The 22,748-nt window shown below is 44.2% G+C and overlaps 1 protein-coding gene across 1 annotated transcript; it reads left to right on the forward strand.

Annotated features, from left to right (window-relative positions):
• Positions 1 to 8,351: 8,351 nt before the first annotated feature.
• On the forward strand, positions 8,352 to 20,431 carry SERPINA11 (serpin family A member 11). The gene is made up of 5 exons (XM_023205339.2): positions 8,352 to 8,417; positions 12,215 to 12,860; positions 14,401 to 14,674; positions 17,969 to 18,116; positions 20,086 to 20,431. Exons 2-5 carry the CDS (start codon positions 12,218 to 12,220, stop codon positions 20,287 to 20,289), a joined length of 1,269 nt encoding a protein of 422 aa, XP_023061107.1. The 5' UTR covers positions 8,352 to 8,417; positions 12,215 to 12,217; the 3' UTR covers positions 20,290 to 20,431.
• The last annotated feature ends 2,317 nt before the right edge of the window (positions 20,432 to 22,748 follow it).

A 22,748-nucleotide genomic window follows, 5' to 3' on the forward strand; every position in this document is an offset into this window, starting at 1 on the left:
GCACTTTACAGTGAAAGCAAACTTAGGTGGCATCCTGGTGCCCATTCAGACTTGCATTGGCAAGCAGATACAAGAACAGCCATGGGGCATTTTCTGTCAACTTGTTGAGGTCCCAGCTCTGTTTTTTGAAATGCCAATCTTTGCATTTGTTTTTAAATGTACCTCACATTTTGTTTTGAAATTATTTCCATTGTGTATGGTAAGGTGACACACAGAGACACCTGCCTTTGAAAGAAGAGTTTATTACTTGAGCACCCAAGAGGAGGGGTCCTGCCCCACCACACAGGGCCACACGGGGAAGCACTGGGGCTAGTCCAGAGGCACAGGAGCGAGAGGAACACTTGGCCAGAGACTTTAGTACTGCAGTGTGGGGAGTGGTTAGGTGGGACGTCCCTATTGGGCAGGAAGTGAAGTATAGAGGTTGGGGCTTGTGGTTGGAGGATTTATAAAATGATTCTTATATGCCCTTGAAAGCACAGAGAGGGCATGAACATAATCAACTGTGGCCATTAGTTTGGGCCATCATTTCAAGATGCAAAATCATCAGTCACAGAATATCAAGCATGAGTATTACAGCATCTTATGAAAGTTTCACTCAAGGTAGGGGTGGCAAATGCAGACCCATGGGCACCTGCGCCTCCACCCCATTTAGAGAATCAGGTTCAACCTCCTGGGAGACTTTATGTCTTACAAGTGCCTTGATTGGAGCCACTGTGCCAACCTCAATCACTTATTTTAGGATGAGCTTTACTTGTACTATTAAATAATGCTACTTTTCAACAATAATGTTTTATTGTTTTTAATTATGAATAAGATGCACGCTCTTTGTAGGAAATTTGGAGAATATGAAAATCTACAAAGAAGAACTTAAAAGTCACCTTGATTTTATCATAAAGAGATTCTCTCATAAATAAATACTCATTTAATTCTAAGCTTGTTCTTCTTGCTTGGGAGTCATGGGTGATCATGAGCCAATGATTCTGCTTCACAGGTTTCTTCAAGTAACAGGAAGAAAGATTTTTCTCTGTTTGTGAAATTTCCTTCCAATTTTTTTTCCCATCACCCAAGCTGGAGTGCAGTGGCACAATCTCGGCTCACTGCAACCTCTTCTGCTTCCCAGGTTCAAGGGATTACCCAGCCTCAGCATCCCAAGTAGCTGAAATTATAGGCACCCGCCACCCTGTCCAGCTAATTTTTGTATTTTTAGTAGAAACAGGGTTTCAACATGTTGTCCAGGCTGGTCTCGAACTCCTGGCCTCAAGTGATCCACCTGCCTTGGCCTCCCAAAGTGCTGGGATTACAGGCGTGAGCCACCCACCCAGCCTCTTCCAATCTTTTTATTCGTATACAGATTATATTTTATTGCAGTATCAACAAAATACTGGAATGGTTTGGTGTGGTGGTGAAGGCTTGGACTAGGGGTTGGGATCCAACTTCTGAGTGTGGCCTCATCTGTCCACTTAGTAAGCAAGTGACTTAACCTCACAGAGCCTCAGTTTCCCATCTACAAAGTAGGGATGACTATGCCTCTCTCACATTCTTGCAGTGAGGGTGACCAATAAAGAACATAGCCTAAAAGAAAAAAAAAAAAAGAGGGGGAAAAATGACAGAGAGAAGGCAAGACTAGATTGCAGCTCCCACTTGGACAGAGCACTGTGTGGACCTTTGAAAAAAATTTCAAAGGTTCAAGACTGGTATCTTGAACCTTTGTTCCAGAACTAATGCAGAAATAAACCAGGAAAGCCAAGAGAACCCACAGACCCTCTGAAGGAAGCAGGTTGCTCCTGCAGGACCCAAGAGACAGTCCAAATATTGTGAGTGTCCAAGTTGTGAAAGTGGGAAAGGGGGATTGTCCGCCACTGAACATACACCCTCACTGGGGCACCTGAAGGTCTAGATCATGGGAGAAGGATCTGACCTTACCTGGAGCTGAGTCAATTTAGAGAGCCAAGCAAAATATAGGGGTAGAGGAAGCAGCATGTAAAGCCCTGTGGGTTTTCCACCCTTGGAAAACTATTTCAGACTTGTCTCATGGGTGTTCTTGGGGAGGGCTGCCAGAGATACTGGGAAAAGACCACAGGGAGAAGGAAACCCCCAGCTGAACTTTGTAACAATTCCAACTGAACAGGAAGTCTCCTGGCCAGAACTCAAGGGAGGGCGTGAATCTGGTGTGCAGACTCCACAGGCCGAGAGGTGTGAAAGCCCTACTTATTCTCACAGGTGGGAGGCTGGTAGCCCGAGGCAAGTTCTCAGCCCTTCCTGCCCACTGCCTGTAAATAAACTTGGTGCTGTTTGGGGGGACGTGGTGGGAGTGAGACTGGTCTTTTGCGTTGCGTGGGAGCTGGGTGAAGCCTGTAACTGCCGGCTTTCCCCCACTTCCCTGGCAACCTGCATGACACAGCAGAGGCAGTCATAATTCTCCTGGGAACAACTCCATTGACCTGGGAACCACACCCCATTCCCCAAAGCAGCCACAGCAAGCCCTACCCAAGGAGCGTTTGAGCGCAGACACACACAGCGCTGTCCCCCTCCTCTGATGGTCCTTCCCTACCCGCTCCAGTAGCTGAAGACAAACGGCATATACTCTTGGGAGTTCTAGGGCCTACCCACAGCCTGGTTCTCCCTATACTACCATAACTGATGCTCTCTCAAAAGTGTCACCTTCTGGCAGGAGGCCAACCAGCACAAAAGTAGTGCATTAAACAACAAAAACTAAGGATCCTCACAGCATCAATTTCACCCCTCTGCCATCTCCACCAGAGCAGGTGCTGGTATCCAAGGCTGAGAGACTTGCAGATGGTTCACATCACAGGGATCTATGCAGAAAATCCCTAGTACCAGCCCAGAGCCTGGTAGACCTGCTGGGTGACTAGATCCAGATAACAATCACCACAGCTTGGCTCTCAGGAAGCCACATCCCTAGGAAAGAGGGGAGAGTACTACATCAAGGGAGCACCCCATGGGACAAAAGAATCTGAAGAGCAGCCTTGAGCCCTAGATCTTCCCTCTGACATGGACTATACAAATGAGAAGGAACCAGAAAAACAATGCTGGTAACATGCCAAAAAAGGTTGCTAACACCCTCAAAAAATCACGCTAGCTCACCACCAAACAAAAAAATCCCTGATTTACCTGAAAAAAAAAATTCAGAAGGTCAGTTATTAAGCTAATCAAGGAGCCACCAGAGAAAGATGAAGTCCAATTTAAGGAAATTTTAAAAATACATAAGAAATGAGGGGAGAAATCTTCAGTAAAGGAATAGCATAAATAAAAAACAATCAACCCTTTAGGAAGTAAAGGAGAGCACTGAGAGCAATGCAAAATGTTCTGGGAAGTTTCAGGAATAGAATCAAAGAAGCAGAAGAAAGAACTTCAGAGCACAAAGACAGTTTTCAAATGAACCCAATCCACAAAGACAAAGAAAAAAGAATAAGAAAAAATGAACAAAGCCTCCAGAAGTTTGAGATTATGTTAAGTGACAAAACCTCAGAATAATTGGCATTCCTGAGGAAGAAGAGAAATCTAAAAGTTTGGAAAACATATTTGGGGGAATAATTGTGGAAAACTTCCCTGGTCTTGCTAGAGACCTAGACATCCAAATACAAGATGCTCAGAGAACACCCAGGAAATTCATCACAAAACGATCATCATCACCTAGGCATATTGCCATCAGGTTATCTAAAGCCAAGATGAAGGAAAAAAATCTTAAGAGCTGTGAAGCAAAAGCACCAGGTAACATATACAGGAAAACCTATCAGATTAACAGCAGATTTCTCAGCAGAAACCCTACAGACTAGAAGGGATTGGGGCTCTGTCTTCAACCTCCTTAAACAAAACAATTATCAGCCAAGAATGTTGTATCTAGCAAAGCTAAGCTTAATAAATGAAGGAAAGATACAGTCTTTTTCAGACAAACAAATGCTGAGAGAATTCACTACCAAGCCAACACTACATGAACTGCTAAAAGGAGCTCCAAATCTTGAAACAAATCCTGGAAACACATAAAAACAGACACTCTTTAAAGCATAAATCCCACAGGACCCATACAAAAAAAAAAGCAAGGTATACAGGCAACAAATAGCACGATGAATGCAATACTATCTCACATGTCAACACTAATGGTGAATGGAAATGGCCTAAATGCTCCACTTAAAAGATATGGAATAGCAAAATGGATAAGAATTCACCAACCAAGTATCTGCTGCCTTCAAGAGACTCACCTAACACACAAGGATTCACATAAATGTAAGGTAAAGGGGTGGAAACAGACATTCTATACAAATAGACACTAAAAGCAAACAGAAGTGGCTATACTTATACTAGACAAAACAAACTTTAAAGCAACAGCAGTTAAAAAGATAAAGAGGGACATTATATAATGATAAAAGGCCTTGTCCAACAGGAAAATATTACAGTCCTAAATATATATGCACCCAACACTGGAGCTCCCAAATTTATAAAACAATTACTACTCGATCTCAGAAATGATGTAGACAGCAACACAATAATAGTGAGGGACTTCAATATTCCACTGACAGCACTACACAGGTCATCAAGACAGAAAGTCAACCAAGAAACAATGAATTAAAATATATCCTGGAACAAATGGACTTAACAGATATTTACAGAACATTCTACCCAATAACCACAGAATATACATTCTATTCATCAGCAAATGGAATGTTCTCCAAGATAAACCATATGATAGGCCACAAAACAAGTCTCAATACATTTAAGAAAATTGAAATTATATCAAATACTCTCTCAAACTGCAGTGGAATAAAACTGGAAATCAACTCTAAAAGGAACCTTCAAAATCATGCAAATACATGAAAATGAAATGACCTGCTCCTGAAGAATCACTGGATCAACAATGAAATCAAGATGGAAATTTAAATGTTCTTTGAACTGAACTATAACACTAACACACCCTATCAAAACCTCTGGGATACAGCAAAGGCGGTGCTAAGATAAAAGTTCACAGCCCTAAATGCCTACATCAAAAAGTCTGAAAGAGCATAAATAATCTAAGGTCACACCTCAAGGAACTAGGGAAACAAGAACAAACCAAGCCAAAACCCAGCAGAAAAAAGGAAATAACCAAGATCAGAGCAGAACTGAATGAAATTGAAACAACAACAACAATATACAAAAGATAAATGAAACAAAAAAGCTGGTTCTTAGAAAAATAAATAAAAATAATAGACCATTAGCAAGATTAACCAAGAAGAGAGAAAATCAAAATAAGCTCAATTAGAAATGAAATGAAAGATATTACAACTGACACCACAGAAATACAAAAGATCATTCAAGGCTACTATTAACACCTTTATGTGCATAAACTAGAAAACCTGGAGAAGATGGATAAATTCCTGGAAAGATCCAATCCTAGCTTAAATCAGGAAGGATTAGATACCCTGAACAGACCAGTAACAAGCAGTGGGATTGAAATGGTAACTTTAAAAATTACCAACAAAAAAACGTCCAGAACCAGATGGATTCACAGCTGAATTCTATCAGACATTTAAAGAAGAATTGATAAAAATCCTATTGACACTATTCAATAAGATAGAGAAAGAGGTAATCCTCACTAAATCATTCTATTAAGCCAGTATCACCCTAATACCAAAACCAGGAAAGGACATAACAACAACAACAACAACAACAACAAAACTACAGACCAATATCCCTGGTGAATATAGATGCAAAAATCCTTAACAAAATGCTAGCTGACTGAATCCAACAACATATTAAAAAGATAATTAACCATGATCAAGCGGGTTTCACACCAGGGATGCAGGGATGGTTGTCAATAAATGTAATACACCACATAAACAGAATTCAAAACAAAAATCACATGATCATCTCAATAGATGCAGAAAAAGCATTTGACAAAATCCAGCATCGCTTTATGATTAAAACCCTCAGCAAAATCGCATGTAAGGGACACACCTTAATGTAATAAAAACCATCTATGACAAACCCACAGCTAACATAATACTGAATGGGTAAAAGTTGAAAGCACTCCCTCTGAGAACTGGAACAAGACAAGGATGCCCACACTCACCACTTCTATTCAACATAGTACTGGAAGTCCTCAAAGGAGCAATCAGACAAGAGAAAGAAATAAAGGGCATCCAAATCAGTAAAGAGGAAGTCAAACTGTCACTGTTTGTTGATGATATGATCGTATACCTAGAAAACCCTAAAGACTCCTCCAAAAATCTCCTAGAACTGATAAATTAATTCAGCAAAGTTTCAGGATACAAAATTAATGTACACAAATCAATAATTCTGCTATACACCAACAGTGACCAAGCTGGGGATCAAATGAAGAACTCAACCTCTTTTACAACAGCTGCAAAAAAATAAAATACTTAGGAATATACCTAACCAAGGAGGTTAAAGATCTCTACAAAGAAAATGACAAAATACTGCTGAAAACTCATAGATGACACAAATAAATAGAAACACATCCCATGCTCTTAGATGGGCAGAATCAATATTGTGAAAATGACCATATCACAAAAAGCAATCTGTCAATTCAAAACCAATTCCCATCAAAATCCCACCATCATTCTTCACAGAACTGGAAAAAAAATACTAAAATTCATATGGATCCAAAAAAGAACCTGCATAGCCAAAGCCAGACTAAAATGAGGCTTCACATTACCTAACTTCACACTATACTATAAGGCCATAGTCACCAAAACAGCATGGTACTGGTATAAAAATAGACACATAGACCAATGGAACAGAATAGAGAACCCAGAAATAAACCCAAATATTTACAGCCAAGTGATTGTAGACAAAGCAAACAAAAACATAAAGTAAGGAAAAGACACCCCATTCAACAAATGGTGCTGAGATAATTGGCAAGCCACATGTAGGAGAATGAAACTGGATTCTCATCTCTCACCTTATACAAAACCAACTCAAGATGGATCGAGGACTTAAACCTAAGACCTGAAACTATAAAAATTCTAGAAGATAACATTGGAAAACCCCATCTAGACATTGGCTTAGACAAGGATTTCATGACCAAGAACCCAAAAGCAAATGGAATAAAAACAAAGATAAACAGGTGGGACTTAATTAAACTAAAGAGCTTTGTTACAGCAAAGGGAACAGTCAGCAGAGTAATCAGATAACTCACATAGTGGGAGAAAATCTTCACAATCTATACATCTAACAAAAGACTAATATCCAGAATCTACAAAGAATTCCAACAAATTAGCAAGAAAAAACAAACAATCCCATCAAAAAGTGGGCTAAGGATATGAATAGACAATTCTCAAAAGAAGATATACAAATGGCCAACAAACATATGAAAAAGCGTTCAACATCGCTAATGATCAGGGAAATGCAAATCAGAATCACCATGTGATATCACCTTACTCCTGCAAGAATGGCCATAATCAAAAAATAATAGACGTTGGCGTGGATGTGGTGAAAAGGGAACATTTCTGCACTGCTGGTGGGAATGTAAACTGGAACAACCCCTATGGAAAACAGTGTGGAGATTCCTTAAATAACTAAAAGTAGAACTACCATTTCATCCAGCGATCCCAGTACTGGGTATCTACCCAGAGGAAAAGAAGTCATTTTACGAAAAAGATACTTGCACACATGTTTATAGCAGCACAATTTGCAATTGCAAGATTGTGGAACCAACCCAAATATCCATCAATCAACAAGTGGATAAAAAAACTGTGATGTATATATATACGATGGAATACTACTCAGCCATAAAAAGGAATGAATTAATTGCATTCACAGCAGCCTGGGTGGAACTTGAGACTATTATTCTAAGTGGAGTAACTCAGGAATGGAAAACCAAACATCGTATGTTCTCACTCATAAGTGGAGCTAAGCTACAAGGATCAGAAGACATAAGAATGATACAATGGACTTCAGGGACTCAGGAGAAAGGGTGGGAAGGGGGTAAGGATAAAAGACTACATAATGGGTTCAGTGTGTATTGCTTGGGTGATGGATGCGTCAAAATCTCACAAATCACCACTAAAGAACTTACTCATGTAACCAAATACCACCTGTTCCCCCAAAACCTATGGAAATAAAAAAGTTAGGAAAAAAAGAATAGAGCCTGGATCACACAACCACGAACACAGGCACCAGCCGCAACCACACCACCACCTGCTGCCGGCATCAGAATATTCTCAACTTGAGCCTGGGCTTAAGTCACAATCCACCATTTGTTTGTGAGACAGGCAGTCAGGCCAGGTACTTTGGAAAAAAAGAGCCCTTCCTGTTTGCTGTGCATTATCTTCATACCACTTCCCAGAACTGACCTGACAAATATTGACCAGGTCGCTGCGATCTTCAAACACCATTTTCCTGTGGGTAGAGGTGATGCAGTGCTGAAGACCCGGGACCCCACTCAGTGCCTTCGCTCTGTGAGTACTTTGCCTGTGCCCAAAATGAGGGCAGGGGCAGCAACTGCCTCACTCCCTTTCTCTCTCTCTGTGTGTGTGTGTGTGTGTGTGTGTGTGTGTGTGTGTGTGTTCCTGGCTTTGGTGGTAAGGATAGGAGAAGTAAGTCCCTGAAGAAGAAATGCAACCATGTACTCCCTCTGAGTCTTAAAGGAGGGACTTCAGGTTTTCAATCGCCTTTTATGGAAAACTTGGCCCTCAAGAATTTTGAGAGAAGAACCCCAAATATTCCTGGCAGTTAGGCAAGAAAATGAAACAATACAACCCAAAGCACAATGACAATGATGCTGTAGCAAATTCACTAGAAGCCGTCCTCTGAAAAGGGTGCTTAGGAGCTCTGGTCTGGAGTCTGCGCCTTGCTCCTGCTCTCACCAGGTGGCTTGTCCTAACACTGCATCTGTTGCCCCCTGTGTACAGCAGAGCTGATAATCCCTGTGCTTTGAGGTTCTCATAAGGATTAAATTAAATAAGATGAAACAAGTGTTTCTCAACAAGGGCACTACCAGTACTTGGGCAGGACCACTCTTCATTGAATGTGACTCTTCTGAGTGTTTCAAGAGCTTTCAGGAGCCCGGCCGTTCCCCAACTAAACTCCAGCAGCACTCCTCCACCAGGCATTAAGCTGATCCAAAATGTCACCCCTACCTTCTTTACACACACCCCTCCCCATGCCTTTGTCAGGAGCCAGTGTTATAATGCATGTAATATTCTATCACTTCATAAACCCTTAATCAGTGAGAATACTATACTTTTTGAATATAGTTCTTAATTTTTGTCTGGTATCTTTCTGGAAGAGGAATTAAGACATGAACTGGGCCTCATTACCCCCAGGCTTGATAGAAAGGGAAAAAAACTGCTATTGAGTACTTTCGCCATGCCTAGAGCTTTATACATTGACTGTCATATAATCCCAAAATGGCCTCACACCCAGGAGGTGGCAATACCATTTGTATTTTGCAAAGGGAGACACTGAGTTTCAGAGAGCTGCTTTTGCACACTATCAGGCAGTGAGTTACTGCACAGCCTTGATTCCAAGGCCCCTTCATTTACAATTCAATCCCCTTTGGGAAATAGGTCCTTCGCAAGTCAGGGGGTCCTTGGGGTACAGTGGGATAGAAAACGGTGCTGAGTTCAATGGGATAAAAATAATAAACCAGAAATAGTTTCATCACAGTCGCTTTATTTTACCCAGGGGTACAACAATTTTTAAATTGATTTGCATCTTCCAAATTTTCAATCAAAAGAAAATCTGAAGTGTATGGGAGCTGTCATTAAGTGAACACACACTGTGCTGCAGAAAGGGAGGACGTAGCCTTGGGGACGTGCCCACAGGACTTTGACCAGCAAATGCATTTCAACATAGCGGATAATGAGACAACATTTGTCCCTCCTGACAGCTGGCCTTTGTGGTTTGGCAGACTATTCAGGGCACCAGGGGCTACAAACCATTTGCAAAAATGTAACCTCTCTTTCACTATCACAGCATTTGCAATTGATCCAGAAGTCATTGGTTTGGGAAAAAAAAATATGAAAGTGCCAGTTAAGACACAAATGTTATCAGGACAAACCTAATGAGGAGTAATAGAGGTGGTCAGCAGCGCACAGCTGCTGTGCAATGAATGGAGCAGTGGAAGAGTTGAATTTGAAGGGAGAAGAGAAGGCTGCCTTCCTTACTGAGGACATCAAGGTTTGGGAGCGTCCCAGTAGCAATGTGGTCATGAGTCTTCTGCAAGAGGGGGGGGGGATGGGGGGGGGGGGGGGGGGGGATGGGACTGAAAGGGAAGGGAGAGCATGGAACGTTGGGCAGGGTGAGTAGAGACAACACTGTTTGTACTGCAGTTTCCCCTCCAGCTCAGGCTGCATTGCCGGCCCTAAAACAAGGGGTCTTCCTACTCCTGTACCACTTTGATCCCCTGGAATTAGACTAAAGGCTCTTCTGGCACATTCTATAACTTAAAGTACAAGAGATATCACATTGGTTTGCAGTGGCTATCTTAATAAATACTACATGCCGGGCAGCTTAAACAACAGATATTTTTGGCTCACAGTTCTGGAGGTCTAAGATCAAGGGGTTGGCAGGGTTGGTACCTTCTGAGGCTGTGAGGGAGAATCTGCTCCAGGCCCATTTCCTAGCTTTGCCTCTCTCCTAGTTTGCTGGCCATCTTTCACGTTCCTTGGCTTGTAGAAGCATCACCCTGATCTCTGCCTTCATCTTCACATGGCATTCTCCCTGTGTGCTGTCTGTGTCCAAATTTCTCCTTCTTGTAAGGACATCAGTCCTATTGGATTAGGAGCCTGCTCTAATGACCTCATCTTAACCGATTACATCTCCAATGACCCTATTTCCAAACAAGATCATATCTGGAGATACTAGGTGTCTAGACTTCAGCATATGAATTTGGGGCAGATACAATTCAGCCCGTAACAGATATCATCCCCACAGCCCTGCAGCAATAAAAAAAACAGAGGTTTCAGCCTCTGCATGTGACAAGAGGCATCCCAGATATTAGAGGCTGGACAGAGACATGGAGACAGAGCTCCTGTCCCTCGTCACTCCTCTAGGCTCCGTCAATCCTGCTACTTTGCTACCCACTCCTGGGCTGTCCTCATCCACACGTCCAGATGGTCGATCCTCACATCCCCGCTCCAGCTAATGAATGACTGGAAACGGGGAGGGCACTCTTCTTTCTCTTGAGGCCTGACCGAAGCTTTGCACATCATCCTTCCCTTTCCAATGGGCAGGATCATAGTCAATAGCCATGCTGGATGTGAGGGAGGCCTAACATCACTGACAGCGTGGCCAGGACATTTGCTCCAAGCATGTTCTTCTCAATTTGTCATCACATATATATTTGCTTATTTAGCTATTGAGTGTCACCTAAGCTAGTGTCAATTAAACCCTAAACTCTAGGAAATCTGAAACTTTGTTTACTTCTTTCCCCCACTAAATAATGAGGACTTAGTGCACTTCTTGGACCAGGTAGATGCTTGAAAGTTAATGGATGATTGAAAGAATGACTGGAAAGAAGAAAGAAAAAAGAAGGAAGGAAGGAAGGAAGGAAGGAAGGAAGGAAGGAAGGAAGGAAGGAAGGAAGGAAGGAAGGAAGGAAGGAAGGAAGGAAAGAAGGAAGGAACGAAAAGAGGGAGGGAGGCTAGACTATGGAAGTTGTTTTGCTGTGGTGGTGGTGGTTGTTTTTAAAACAGATTCTCACTCTGTTATCCAGGCTGGAGTGCAGTGGTGCAATCATAGCTCACTGCAGCCTCCACCCTCTGGGCCCAAGTGATTCTCCCACCTCAGCTTCCAGAGTAACTGGGACTGCAGGCACATTCCACCACACCCAGCTAATTTTTAAAAACTTTTTGTAGAGGGGAGTCTCCATATGTTGCCCTGCCTGGTCTCAAACTCCTGGGCTCAAGCAATCCTTCCACCTCAGCCTCCCAAACTGCTGAGATTGCAGGTGTGAGCCACCACGCCTGGCCAGGAGTTGCCGTTGTTGTTGTTATTGTTGTTTTATAGCCCAGAGACTTTTACTCAACAAAATCTTAGAAACCCATATGTAAAGCAGATAAAGGGTTGCTACCTTCACTGAAGCCTTAGAAGAAAGTGTCCAGAATCCTAATTGTCCACCGCCTTGTCTTCTTTAGTGCCCCTCATGGCAGCCCTGTGGGCACATTGTGAAGGTGGGATTTGTCATATGAGCAATAGAGAATTGTGACATTATTTATGGAGAAAAGTGACATGTTCACCCTCTTGTTTTCAGAGAATGGGGCCAGCTTGGCTTTGGCTACTGGGAACAGGGATCCTGGCCTCTGTCCACTGTCAATCCCTTCCTGCCCATGGAGATAAAAGTCTGCAGGGGCCTCAACCTCCTGGGCATCAGCTCTCAGAGCCAGCCCCCGCCTACCGCAGAATCACACCCACCATTACCAAATTTGCTTTGCGTTTGTACAAAGAGCTGGCGGCAGAGGCCCCTGGAAACATCTTCTTCTCGCCGGTGAGCATCTCCACCACCCTGGCCCTGCTCTCTCTTGGGGCCCAAGCTGACACCTCAGCTCTGATCCTGGAGGGCCTAGGATTCAACCTCACAGAAACCCCAGAAGCCAACATCCACCAGGGCTTCCGGAGCCTCCTCCACACCCTTGCCCTGCCCAGCCCCAAACTCGAACTAAAAGTAGGAAACTCCCTGTTCCTAGACAAGCGACTAAAGCCTCGACAGCACTATTTGGACAGCATCAAGGAGCTTTATGGAGCTTTTGCCTTTTCTGCCAACTTCACAGATTCTGTTACAACTGGGAGGCAGATTAATGACTACGTGAGAAGGCAAACATACGGGCAAGTCGTGGACTGCCTCCCAGAGTTCAGCCGGGACACGCTCATGGTTCTTGCCAATTACATCTTCTTCAAAGGTGAGGCTTGCTCAGACAGAGTTATTGCCACTGCCTCTGCAAGTAAATGCTCTTACAGCAGAGAGCCAGCTAACAGGTTCTTTGCTAACCACTTGGGGAAATCTATGAATAAGATAGAGCTTTCCCACCCTTGCCTGGCCACAGTCCATGTGGGTTGGAAAAAAGTACAGACGCAAAATAACTCAGTGGGATGGTGATGTTCTCCTTGCGTAGGCATTGGGTCCCACAGAGTTCCCAAAAGAGACACCCATCCAGACTTGAGAAGCTTCCTGGAAAAACACCCACCCAAGCTAAGACATGACAGTGAGTTTTATCCACTCAGGTGAAAAAGCCTGGGAGAGGTGGGGCAAAGAGGGTTCAGATTGCAAAAATCCAGCATATCTAAAGGTCCAGGGAAAAGAGATATCATTGCATTTTCAAAGAACTGAAACAAAATTTAATTGGGATAGAACATCAAACACAACAGCAGAATAATAGCAAGAAGCCAAGAGTTGCAATGTAGAGGGAAACAGAGCCACGTTGAGGGTTCCCAACTTTATTCAGGGAACCTTAGAATTGCCAAAGAGTTTTAAGTGTGAAGTGATAGGATTACATATTTTTAGGAAGATCAGACTGGCTACAATTTGGAAGGTGGTTTGGAAGGGAGAAAGGGTGAGAAAGGAGAGACAAGTTGGGAGGTTTTCAAAGTGGTCCAAAGTAAGTAGAATGGTGGGTTTGAATAATGCTGTGGTTTTGGAGGCTGAATCAGCAATACTTGGTCATTGATTGGGTGTGGGTATGTAGGACAGGATGATCCAGTTCTCCTGTTATCAAGACCAGTGCTTGCAAGGGGTGTTTGTGGGGACAGATTTATAAGAAGTAAGAGAGAAGATACTACACATGTGAATGTAGCCAAGACCCCAAAATTCTGCATTTCTAACTACATCTTAATGGGCTTTTGCCTAATGCAAGACGTTTTATTAATTGAATTCTTTTTCCTTTTTCAAAAAGTTTGAAGATTAGGGAGTTGGGGTGGGTGGGTGAAGGAAGGAGTTCTCGAGCATCTCTGTAGAAGGTTGTTGTCCAGAGGCAGTTTGGTTGAGAGGGATTAGTTCAGTGTGTGCAAAAGCAACCTGAGCTGCACAGTCTGTCCTCCCCGCTCTGCAAATCAGTATGTTTAAATACATTCACAAAGACTCAGTTTGATCATCCCTGATATGGGAATAATAATACTTATTTCTTATTAATTTTTATGATAATTTAAAGAGATAATGTCTAGCACATGGAAGGTGCTTAGTAGATGGAAAAATACCTTTCAGCTTCTTAGAAGCTAAGTTCCTCTGAAATGGAACAAAATCATAGGCTGTTAGGGCTCAAGCACTGGTGACTTGTCCTAGAGGCCTGACTCAGGCCTAAATTCTGGTCTCCTGGCTCTGTATCCATTCCACTTTTTTGCCATATACTTGCATAGCCAAGAGGAAGTGTGGTTTTGTGTGTGTATATACCCAGAGGTGCTCTCTTGAAAAGCGTTCTCATGGCCTTACGGGTTTTGTGTCCTAAGCCAAGTGGAAGCACTCTTTCAGTCGCTACCAGACCCAGAAGCAGGAAAGTTTCTTTGTGGATGACAGGACCTCTCTCCGGGTGTCCATGATGCACCAAAAGGAAATGCACAGATTCCTCTATGACCAGGAGTTGGCTTGCACCGTCCTCCAGATAGAATACAGAGGAAATGCCCTGGCGCTTCTGGTCCTCCCTGACCCTGGAAAAATGAAGCATGTGGAGGCCGCTCTGCAGCCAGAGACCCTGAGAAAATGGGGCCAATTGCTCCTGCCCAGGTAAGTGTCACAGCAGAAGGATGCTAGCTGACCTTGCTCAAGAACCCCAGTAGGTCTTGATCAACTCCAGCTGCAAAAGCCCAACGTCTCGATTAGGCTCACCATCTTGTCCTTTACTAACTGTGTGATCTTGACAATTTTATCACCTTTTTTGGGCCTTTACTGTAAAACTAAGGACATGATACCTGCCTCATTGGGTTGCTCAGTGGATTCATTGAGTTTCTACCCATAGAGAACATAGAACTCAGATTGGTATGTGGAGCATAAGAAGTGTTTACCAGGAATTGACTGTTGTTATACTTTCCTGGTGTCTGTCTGGTCCCCATCTCCTTTCCTCTTGCTTTCCTCTCACCACCGCACCCCCTCTTAACAATTCACTACCAGAAGGTGGTTAAGTGCAGCCAAAAAATCAGATCAAAGACAGTGAAAAATAATCATGGCTGGGTGCAGCAGCTCAGACCTATAATCCCAGTGCTTTGGGAGGCCAAGGTGGGAGGATTACTTGAGGCCAGGAGTTTGAGACTAGCTTGGGCAACATAGCAGGACTCTGCCATGATACAAAATGAAATATATATATATATATATATATATATATATATATTCATATATTTATGTATAAATGGCATCACTATGCCATTTAACAAACATGAGGAACCTGAAGCAGAGATGGGTGAGAGACGATGGCTGCTTGTATTAGGGGATGCCAGAAGGTGGAGTTAGGACCTAGTTCAGAAGCTTAGCCAACAGAACTTGCTGATGTATCAGATATGGAAGTGGGAAGATGTTGAGATATATATATATATATATATATATATATAGCTGGGCGTGTTGGTGCATGCCTATAATCCCAACTACCCGGGAGGTCAAGGCAAAAGGATCACCTGAGCCGAGGAATTCGAGGTTACAGTGAGCTGTGATTGTGCCACTGCACTCCAGTCTATGCAACAAAGCTAGATCCTATCTCTAATAAAAAATTATTATTATCATTATATTGTTAAAGGGTGCTTCTATTTTAATTAAAACATGTTTAAAAAATTAAATATCAAGAACATTGTAAACATTAAAGTTCCTATTTTATGTGATCTCTAAACTATTTCCCATCTCACTCGCTTTTTGGTTTGTAGTTTCATCACAGCTTCAGCTTTTTCTAGTTTCCCTAGATCCCTTTCACCAGCTAGTACTTTCTTGTGGGTGCATCTTCTTTTATGGGGTACTCTGAGATGAAATCTGGTACTGAGTTCTACTCACTGCTTGCTGCATAACAAGCCACCCCAAAACTGAATGACTTAAGACAATCACTTCCTTGGTTCTATGGATTAACTGGACTCAGCTGAGCAGTTTTCATGTGTTGAGGTAGATGGTAGCTGGAGCTGAAGCCACTGAACTCTCTTCACTTATGTGTCTGGTGCCTGTGCTGGGCTGACTGGAGGAGACTAAGGCTGGGAGGCATCTCTCTCTGCAGGTAGTGTCTCCATGAGGCTAGCTGAGGTTCAGTAACTCAGCATAGCTAATACTGGTATATGGGAGCTAGGGTCTTCAAGACAGAATATTTCAAAGGCAGGAAATGAAAGCTACCACTCTGGTAAGGCCTAGGCCCGAAAATCAGCATAGTGGCACTTCTGCCGCATTGTATTGGCGGCAGAGCCAATGGGTGGGTGGTGCAAAGCCCACCCAGATTCAAGGGGAGGGCACATAGATGCCACCTTTTGATGATCTTGAATCCACCACAACCTAGTAGGCACCAGCCACCCCACATATCCAAAGATGGCTTCTCTCAGCACCCCATTCACACTGAGATACCAAGGATAGAGAAGGTGTTCTGTGTTTGGGCAGAGATTGAAGCACCAAATAGGAGGCACAGGCCAAGGGGAGAGGCCAGGATTTAAGGGATTGTTCCTGTTGTCTATGAAGCTCCAGGGCTCTAGTCAGTTGCTAATTTCAGTCCCATAGTCCCTGGCTCCTTTGGGGTGAGACTTCTCCTTGCCCCCATCACAGAAGGGACTGCCATAGACTCTTCTAGACCAGTAGACTTTCCCTCAGGAAGGGTTTGGTTTGACTTCTTCCCACTTTGACATCCTAAAAGCAAAACTGACCCAAATTACTCCTCTAAATCTCAGATATTCCTTGTGCCAGAGAGTTACAATATCGTAGTAGTCATTTGTATGGGCTTTTAGATATAAGAATTTCAGACTCTGCCATGTTTCACTCCATTCAGACGTGAGGCAGGTTAGCTTGCCAAGGGGAACTGCACTTCCTGGCACACCATTCGTGTATGTATTCATTCACAGTTGTTGAACACCCGCTGTGTTTTGGGCTTTCTGTCAGACCCTTGCCCCACTAGACTCTACTCCACCCCCCAGCCCACTGGCCTGGAGCTTGCTTCCCACCCACGTGCTGCCTATGGGAAACTTGTCAAGTAGCCCTCCTACTTCAACTAGGCATCCAGACCCTCATATTGCCCAGGAGTCAAACCAGCCACGATTCTCTAACCTGAATTCAATTTTCTGAGGCAGAAGTATTCAAGTTGATCATGAACTAGTCATGCTTTCAGGTGCCTGGGTAGCTGTCAAATCATAATTAAAAAGAACAATAGTACCAGAGAGAAGGGGCAGATTTGCTGTGGATCCAAAGAAATTTCTGAACTTAACCCAGGGAAATGTCGCAATCAGATGGTAAAGATGCCCCAAACACAGGAGCAAGAGTTCATTTGTGCCGTATGCCCAACACACATGATCTCCCATCAGATCCTCGCAACAGCCCCAAGGAGGGGGCATCACTATGTCATTTAACAAACACGAGGAACCTGAAGCGGAGACGGGTGAGAGACAATGGCTGCTTGTATTGGGGGATGCCAGGAGGTGGATTTAGGACCTAGTTCAGAAGCTGAGCCAACAGAACTTGCTGATGTATCAGATATGGAAGTGGGAAGATGTTGACAGTATTAACCTCATGTGGTCATGATGTGGATTCCATCAGTTCAGACTTGAAAAAACATAGCCAATATCTGACACCTAGAAAGCCCTCTATAAATGTGATGAAGATGACAAAGACGTGTAGCTGTGCCTGGAGTGTTCTCAGATCCAGCCACAAGATATTCCAGGAGGTACAAAGAGAAGGGAGCTGTTGGTATGGATAGTAGAATGGTCCGCCATAGTGAACAGTGTCATGGGAAGACTGGCTGCCTCTCATGCTGGGAAATGCCTCTCTCCCCCACAGCTCAGGCTGCCAACATACAGAGCAAGAGTGGCACATATAACAAAACAGCACCATTTCTTTGTGTGTTTCTCTCTCCAGTCTGTTGGATTTGCACTTGCCAAGGTTTTCAATTTCTGGGACATATAACCTGGAAGACATACTTCCCCAAATTGGTCTCACCGACATACTCAACTTAGAAGCTGACTTCTCAGGAGTCACTGGGCAGCTCAACAAAACCATCTCCAGGGTAAAGTGGTGAATATGGATGTGTGTGGGCAGGTGGGGGCAGGGAGGAGGTTTCTCCTTTGGCATGTGGAACATTTAAAAGTCAAGTTCTCTGTTCTTTGTCCTATGCAAACTATTTAATACCACAGTCTTTAAGGCTTCTTTTCATGGGCTCCTCCTTCTCTATCTCCCCTTCCTTAGGTTCCTTCTATTCTTCAGGACAGGAATACAGGGTTCTAAATAGAATTGATGGTCATTTGGGGTCAACCATGCAGCCAGAATTTCCCCAGGTGTTGGATAGCTTTATTTTGATTCCTGATACCTCCTTCCAGGGCAGCAGTGAAACTCTACCTGCCTTTGTTGTAGCTCTAGAGGGTAGTGAGGTATGAACTAGAGGTGCATCAGTCAGCTTTGCTGCAGTAACAAACCATCCCAGAATCTCAGTGCCTTACTGCAACAAATGCTTATTTCCTGGTCATATTACCTGTAAGAAGCAGGTCACTACCATCAGCCACAGGGCTGCTGCATGCATCTCCCTTCCAGGATGTAGGTTAAAGAAGCCCCTGTTTGGGGCAAACCATTTTCATACCAGGGGAGGAAAGCAAAAGAAGATGTGTACATGGCTCTAAACACTTGTCCCCCACACAGCCTGTGCCATGGCCACTCACATGCCATCAGCTGAAGCAAGTCCCACAGTCCTGATTGTCTCCCCCTGCAGGCGGCACTGCCAGTCTTGTGGAACTCTCAAGGACCGAAAACCCTCTAATGGGAAGAGAGAGTTCATATTTGGAAATAACAATGCATTCATCATGGAAGAGAAGACACAAAGGCCTTTCCCTGTTTCCCTGAGCTTCAGCTGTCCACTTCGTTTTAGGATAGACTTGTCCATTACCATTTGAGTCTTCATTAGAAACTTCATAAGGAAATTATTCTGCCTTTTATTTGGGAAGGATCAGCTGAGGGGGTGAATGTGCACCCAAGGCAATGGAGACATAGCCTTGTGTGCACGTACACGTGTGTGTGCATGCATGTGCATGCGTCCATATGTGTGCGTGCATATTTGCATGTGTGCGCATGTGTATGTGTGTATGTTGGAGAGTTAACAAAAACGGAAAAGAAGTAGTTTAGCTTTTTTTTTTTTTTCTTTTTCTGAGAAAGAGTTTCACTCTTGTCGCCCAGGCTGGAGTGCAATGGTGCAATCTCAGCTCACTGCAACCTCCATCTCCCGGGTTCAAGCGATTCTCTTGCCTCAGCCTCCCAAGTAGCTGGGATTACAGCCCGCAACCATGCCTGGCTAGTTTTTTTGCATTTTTAGTAGAGATGGGGTTTCACCATATTGGCCAGGCTTGTCTCGAACTCCTGACCTCAGGTGATCCACCCACTTCGGCCTCCCAAAGTGCTGGGATTACAGGCGTGAGCCACCGCACCCGGCCTAGCTTTTTAAAGAAAAAAAAAGAATTTTTTTCACACTGATCTTAAATGCTAGATCTATCTTTTAATATAGCTTTTTAGTTAATTGAAAGGGATCATCAAGGCCAATGTTTTATCCACTTTTTTCAAAGCCTCAAAATCCTTTCTTCCTAGGAAGTAGTGTGAAAATGAGGCTAAAAAAAGGGAAGTTTCTGGCACAGAGGTTGGCAGAAGGCTTGGCACATCAGACATGCTGAGCACTTTCTGAACATCATTGATTTAAGCTGAGTGAGCCATTTTATAGATGAGAAACCGAGACTTAGAGAGATTATGTGGAGCTTGTAGCAGAAAATGACAACAAGGCCTGTGCCACAGGTACACCCAGAGGCTGGAGAGATGCTCCTAAAAGTTGTTTTTGGGTTTTGCAACCTGGTACCTGCTTAGCAGCACTCTAGTTCAGGCCCTTTTGTCTCCCCATTAAAGAGTGATGGGTGATGTCGGTGTAAACCCTTGGGATGCGCAGTGTCTTCTCCTTGAAGGCGCCCGAACTGATGCTGTCTTCATCCCCTCTTGTCCTCTAGGTGTCACACAAGGCGATGGTGGACATGAGTGAGAAGGGGACCAAGGCCGGGGCTGCTTCAGGCCTCCTCTCCCAGCCCCCATCTGTGAACACCATGTCAGACCCACATGCCCACTTCAACAGGCCTTTCCTCTTGCTCCTTTGGGAGGTGACCACCCAGAGCTTACTCTTCCTGGGAAAAGTTGTCAACCCAGTTGCAGGGTAACTATGGTGGGAGGCCAGGGGTTATCTTATCTCGCCCTGGACCAAACAGATAGGCCAGCACCAGCCTGCATCCTGGGGCTGCTATGTGGACCAGTTCATCAGTGTGCCAAGATTCTAATAAAGTTGACCTTGGGTTCTGTGAACACTAAAGAACAATGCTTACAAGAGAGGGCCAGCTTCTAGCCACTCACTCACAATTGTCTCAAATCTGGTGTTAACTGTGCTCAGAAAGTTGAAAATGAGAACAACCCCCGTGTTACGGCCTCCCAGGAGACGTCCACCGCTGCTGCTGCCATTGTAGATACTTGCTGAGCGTCCTTTGGGTGAGGGTCATAGTGAAAAACACAGAGATCATCAGCAGGAGTAAGCAAGTTTCTCCCTTCATAATGGCCAATATGTGCTGTACAGAAAAGAGAGATTGTCCTAAAATGTCATCGCCGAGACATCAGGGGCTAGATCCCCTCAAGAGGAGGTTGGACCTGTGTCAGGGCTCCAAACTACATCCCATGTAGAAAACCAGGTGTGCAGATGGGCTGGCGTAATCATGGGTCAACCTGGAGGGAGGTCGAGTTCAAGCAGCAAGAACAGACCATCAGAGCCCAGGGCAACACAAAGACCAAAGAAAGCAGGAAGGCAAACATGGCCGGGAGGGATGACGGACGTCGGGCAGGGTCAGCGGGGTGAATTGGGGGCCATATTCAGTTGCGATGGAGCCTCCATTAGAGATCGAAAGTCCTACTCCCCCATGTGTGCCCCTCTAAGAGACATTCATTTGAAACTAGTGGGGAAGCAGAAAGAGATGCCCTGCTGCTTGTGTGTACCACTTGGATGATAATACCCATCACTACAATGAACTCCGTACCCAGACACACTGGAGGGTAGGATATAGGTGGTGAGTGTCTAGGAAGGAACCATCCCAAAAAAGTGTTACAGTGGTGGAAACTCCTGACCCTACTTCAAGGAGGTGAGGCTCAGATCCTGAAGACCAGGTAAGCTTTAAATGAAGAGAAAAGGGTAGGACAGTCTGGGAGAGGGCAGAGGAGAGATGTGATCGGCAAAAGCAATGGGTAAAGAGAGGAAAAGGTATGTTCCAATAAAATGAGAGAAAACCAGCTTTGCAGCCAAGGAAAGTTCAGGTAAGGTCATGGTGGAAGGCAGTGTTAGAGAGGTGTTCAGAGATAAAAGGCTGGAGGCCTTAGGTCCCCGTGGAGTGAGTGTGAGCGTGGTCTTGTAGACAGTGGAGAGTAGCTGTAGGCCTGTGGGTAGATGTGAATATGGACTAAGTAGTGATGGGGAAGTCATCTGTCAATTGGGCATAGATAAGAATGAGTAGGGTGAAGCCAGGGTAAGGGCCAGCCAGGATGGCAACACGCAGTCCACTCGACCACCGACCATGCTGCATGCAGGGCGATCAGAACACATGCATCCACTGCTTCAATGTAGATTTATTAAACACCTCCTATGCCAGGCACTGGGAATGCAGCAGTGAACAAAACAGATGGTAGGTCCTGCCTACATGGGGCTTACATTCTAGCAGAGGAAACCTGGCAGTAAACAGAACAAGTAAGTGAGATATGTACTGTATGACAACAGCAAGGACTATTCAAGGACTGGTCAGCAAGGGCTGGTCAAGAATATGCCCGGGAAAGTCTCTATGGTGTACACGAAGGGGCAGCTGGCCCCTGACGGTGACAAAGTGGATTGCTCAGTGGCGAAGCTGGATTTAAGCCCAAGGCTGCAATGTTTCCACAATCATCCTTCTTGATTAAAGAAAACTGCAACTGAAAGATCCCGCCATGTCATCTCTTCTGAGAAAGTGGCATTTGATTGAGACCAAAGTAGTCAGTGGTCCAAAGATATTCATTAACTGACATGGAGGTATGGACCAACCCTTCAAGGCTTCCGTCTTCTGCACTCAGTGCTGCCTAGGGAACACACTATTGAGACATATCTTGTGTTCACTGAATGTTAGACACCAATATAAGCAATTGACAGATGTCCATAAACTTACTATTTCCAACAGTCAAAGGAGGGAGGCACTGCTACATCTTCATCTTACGGGTAGGGAAGCTGAAGCACAACGTGCTAGCATATCTGGAGCCTGGATTTGAACCCAGGCTGTTCATCTCCGTAGCCCGCTTGTTTCATCTCTATGCCACACTTCCTTTTGTGAGCACAACTTAAAAGCCCTTCAGCCATGCCTCGTTGGCTGCCACACTGCAAGGATCCAACTCCCAGGGCCATAGGAAGTAGGAGAGGGAAGAAGTCACAAGAGCAGGAGCATCTGGGGAAGACTTTCTAGGGAAAGACCCAGAAGCATGGATGAAAAGTTGGTGGTTTAAGAAGCACTGATTGAGGACAGGGATGTGCCCTTTGTTGTTTATTTCTGTGTTCTGGTACAGACACTAGCATAGGATAAATAGTAAAACCTTTTCTACCTTAATGCTGTGAGGGGAAGTT

The sequence above is a fragment of the Piliocolobus tephrosceles genome, chromosome 6 (genome assembly GCF_002776525.5).
Source record: "Piliocolobus tephrosceles isolate RC106 chromosome 6, ASM277652v3, whole genome shotgun sequence".
Lineage (NCBI taxonomy): Eukaryota > Metazoa > Chordata > Mammalia > Primates > Cercopithecidae > Piliocolobus > Piliocolobus tephrosceles.

Excerpts from the sequence above, each read along its gene's own strand:
- SERPINA11 (XM_023205339.2), top strand. The coding sequence starts at position 12,218 with ATGGGGCCAGCTTGGCTTTGGCTACTGGGAACAGGGATCCTGGCCTCT. Across the intron at positions 12,861-14,400 it reads CAATTACATCTTCTTCAAAG|CCAAGTGGAAGCACTCTTTC; the intron begins GTGAGGCTTGCT and ends TTGTGTCCTAAG. Across the intron at positions 18,117-20,085 it reads TCAACAAAACCATCTCCAGG|GTGTCACACAAGGCGATGGT; the intron begins GTAAAGTGGTGA and ends CTTGTCCTCTAG.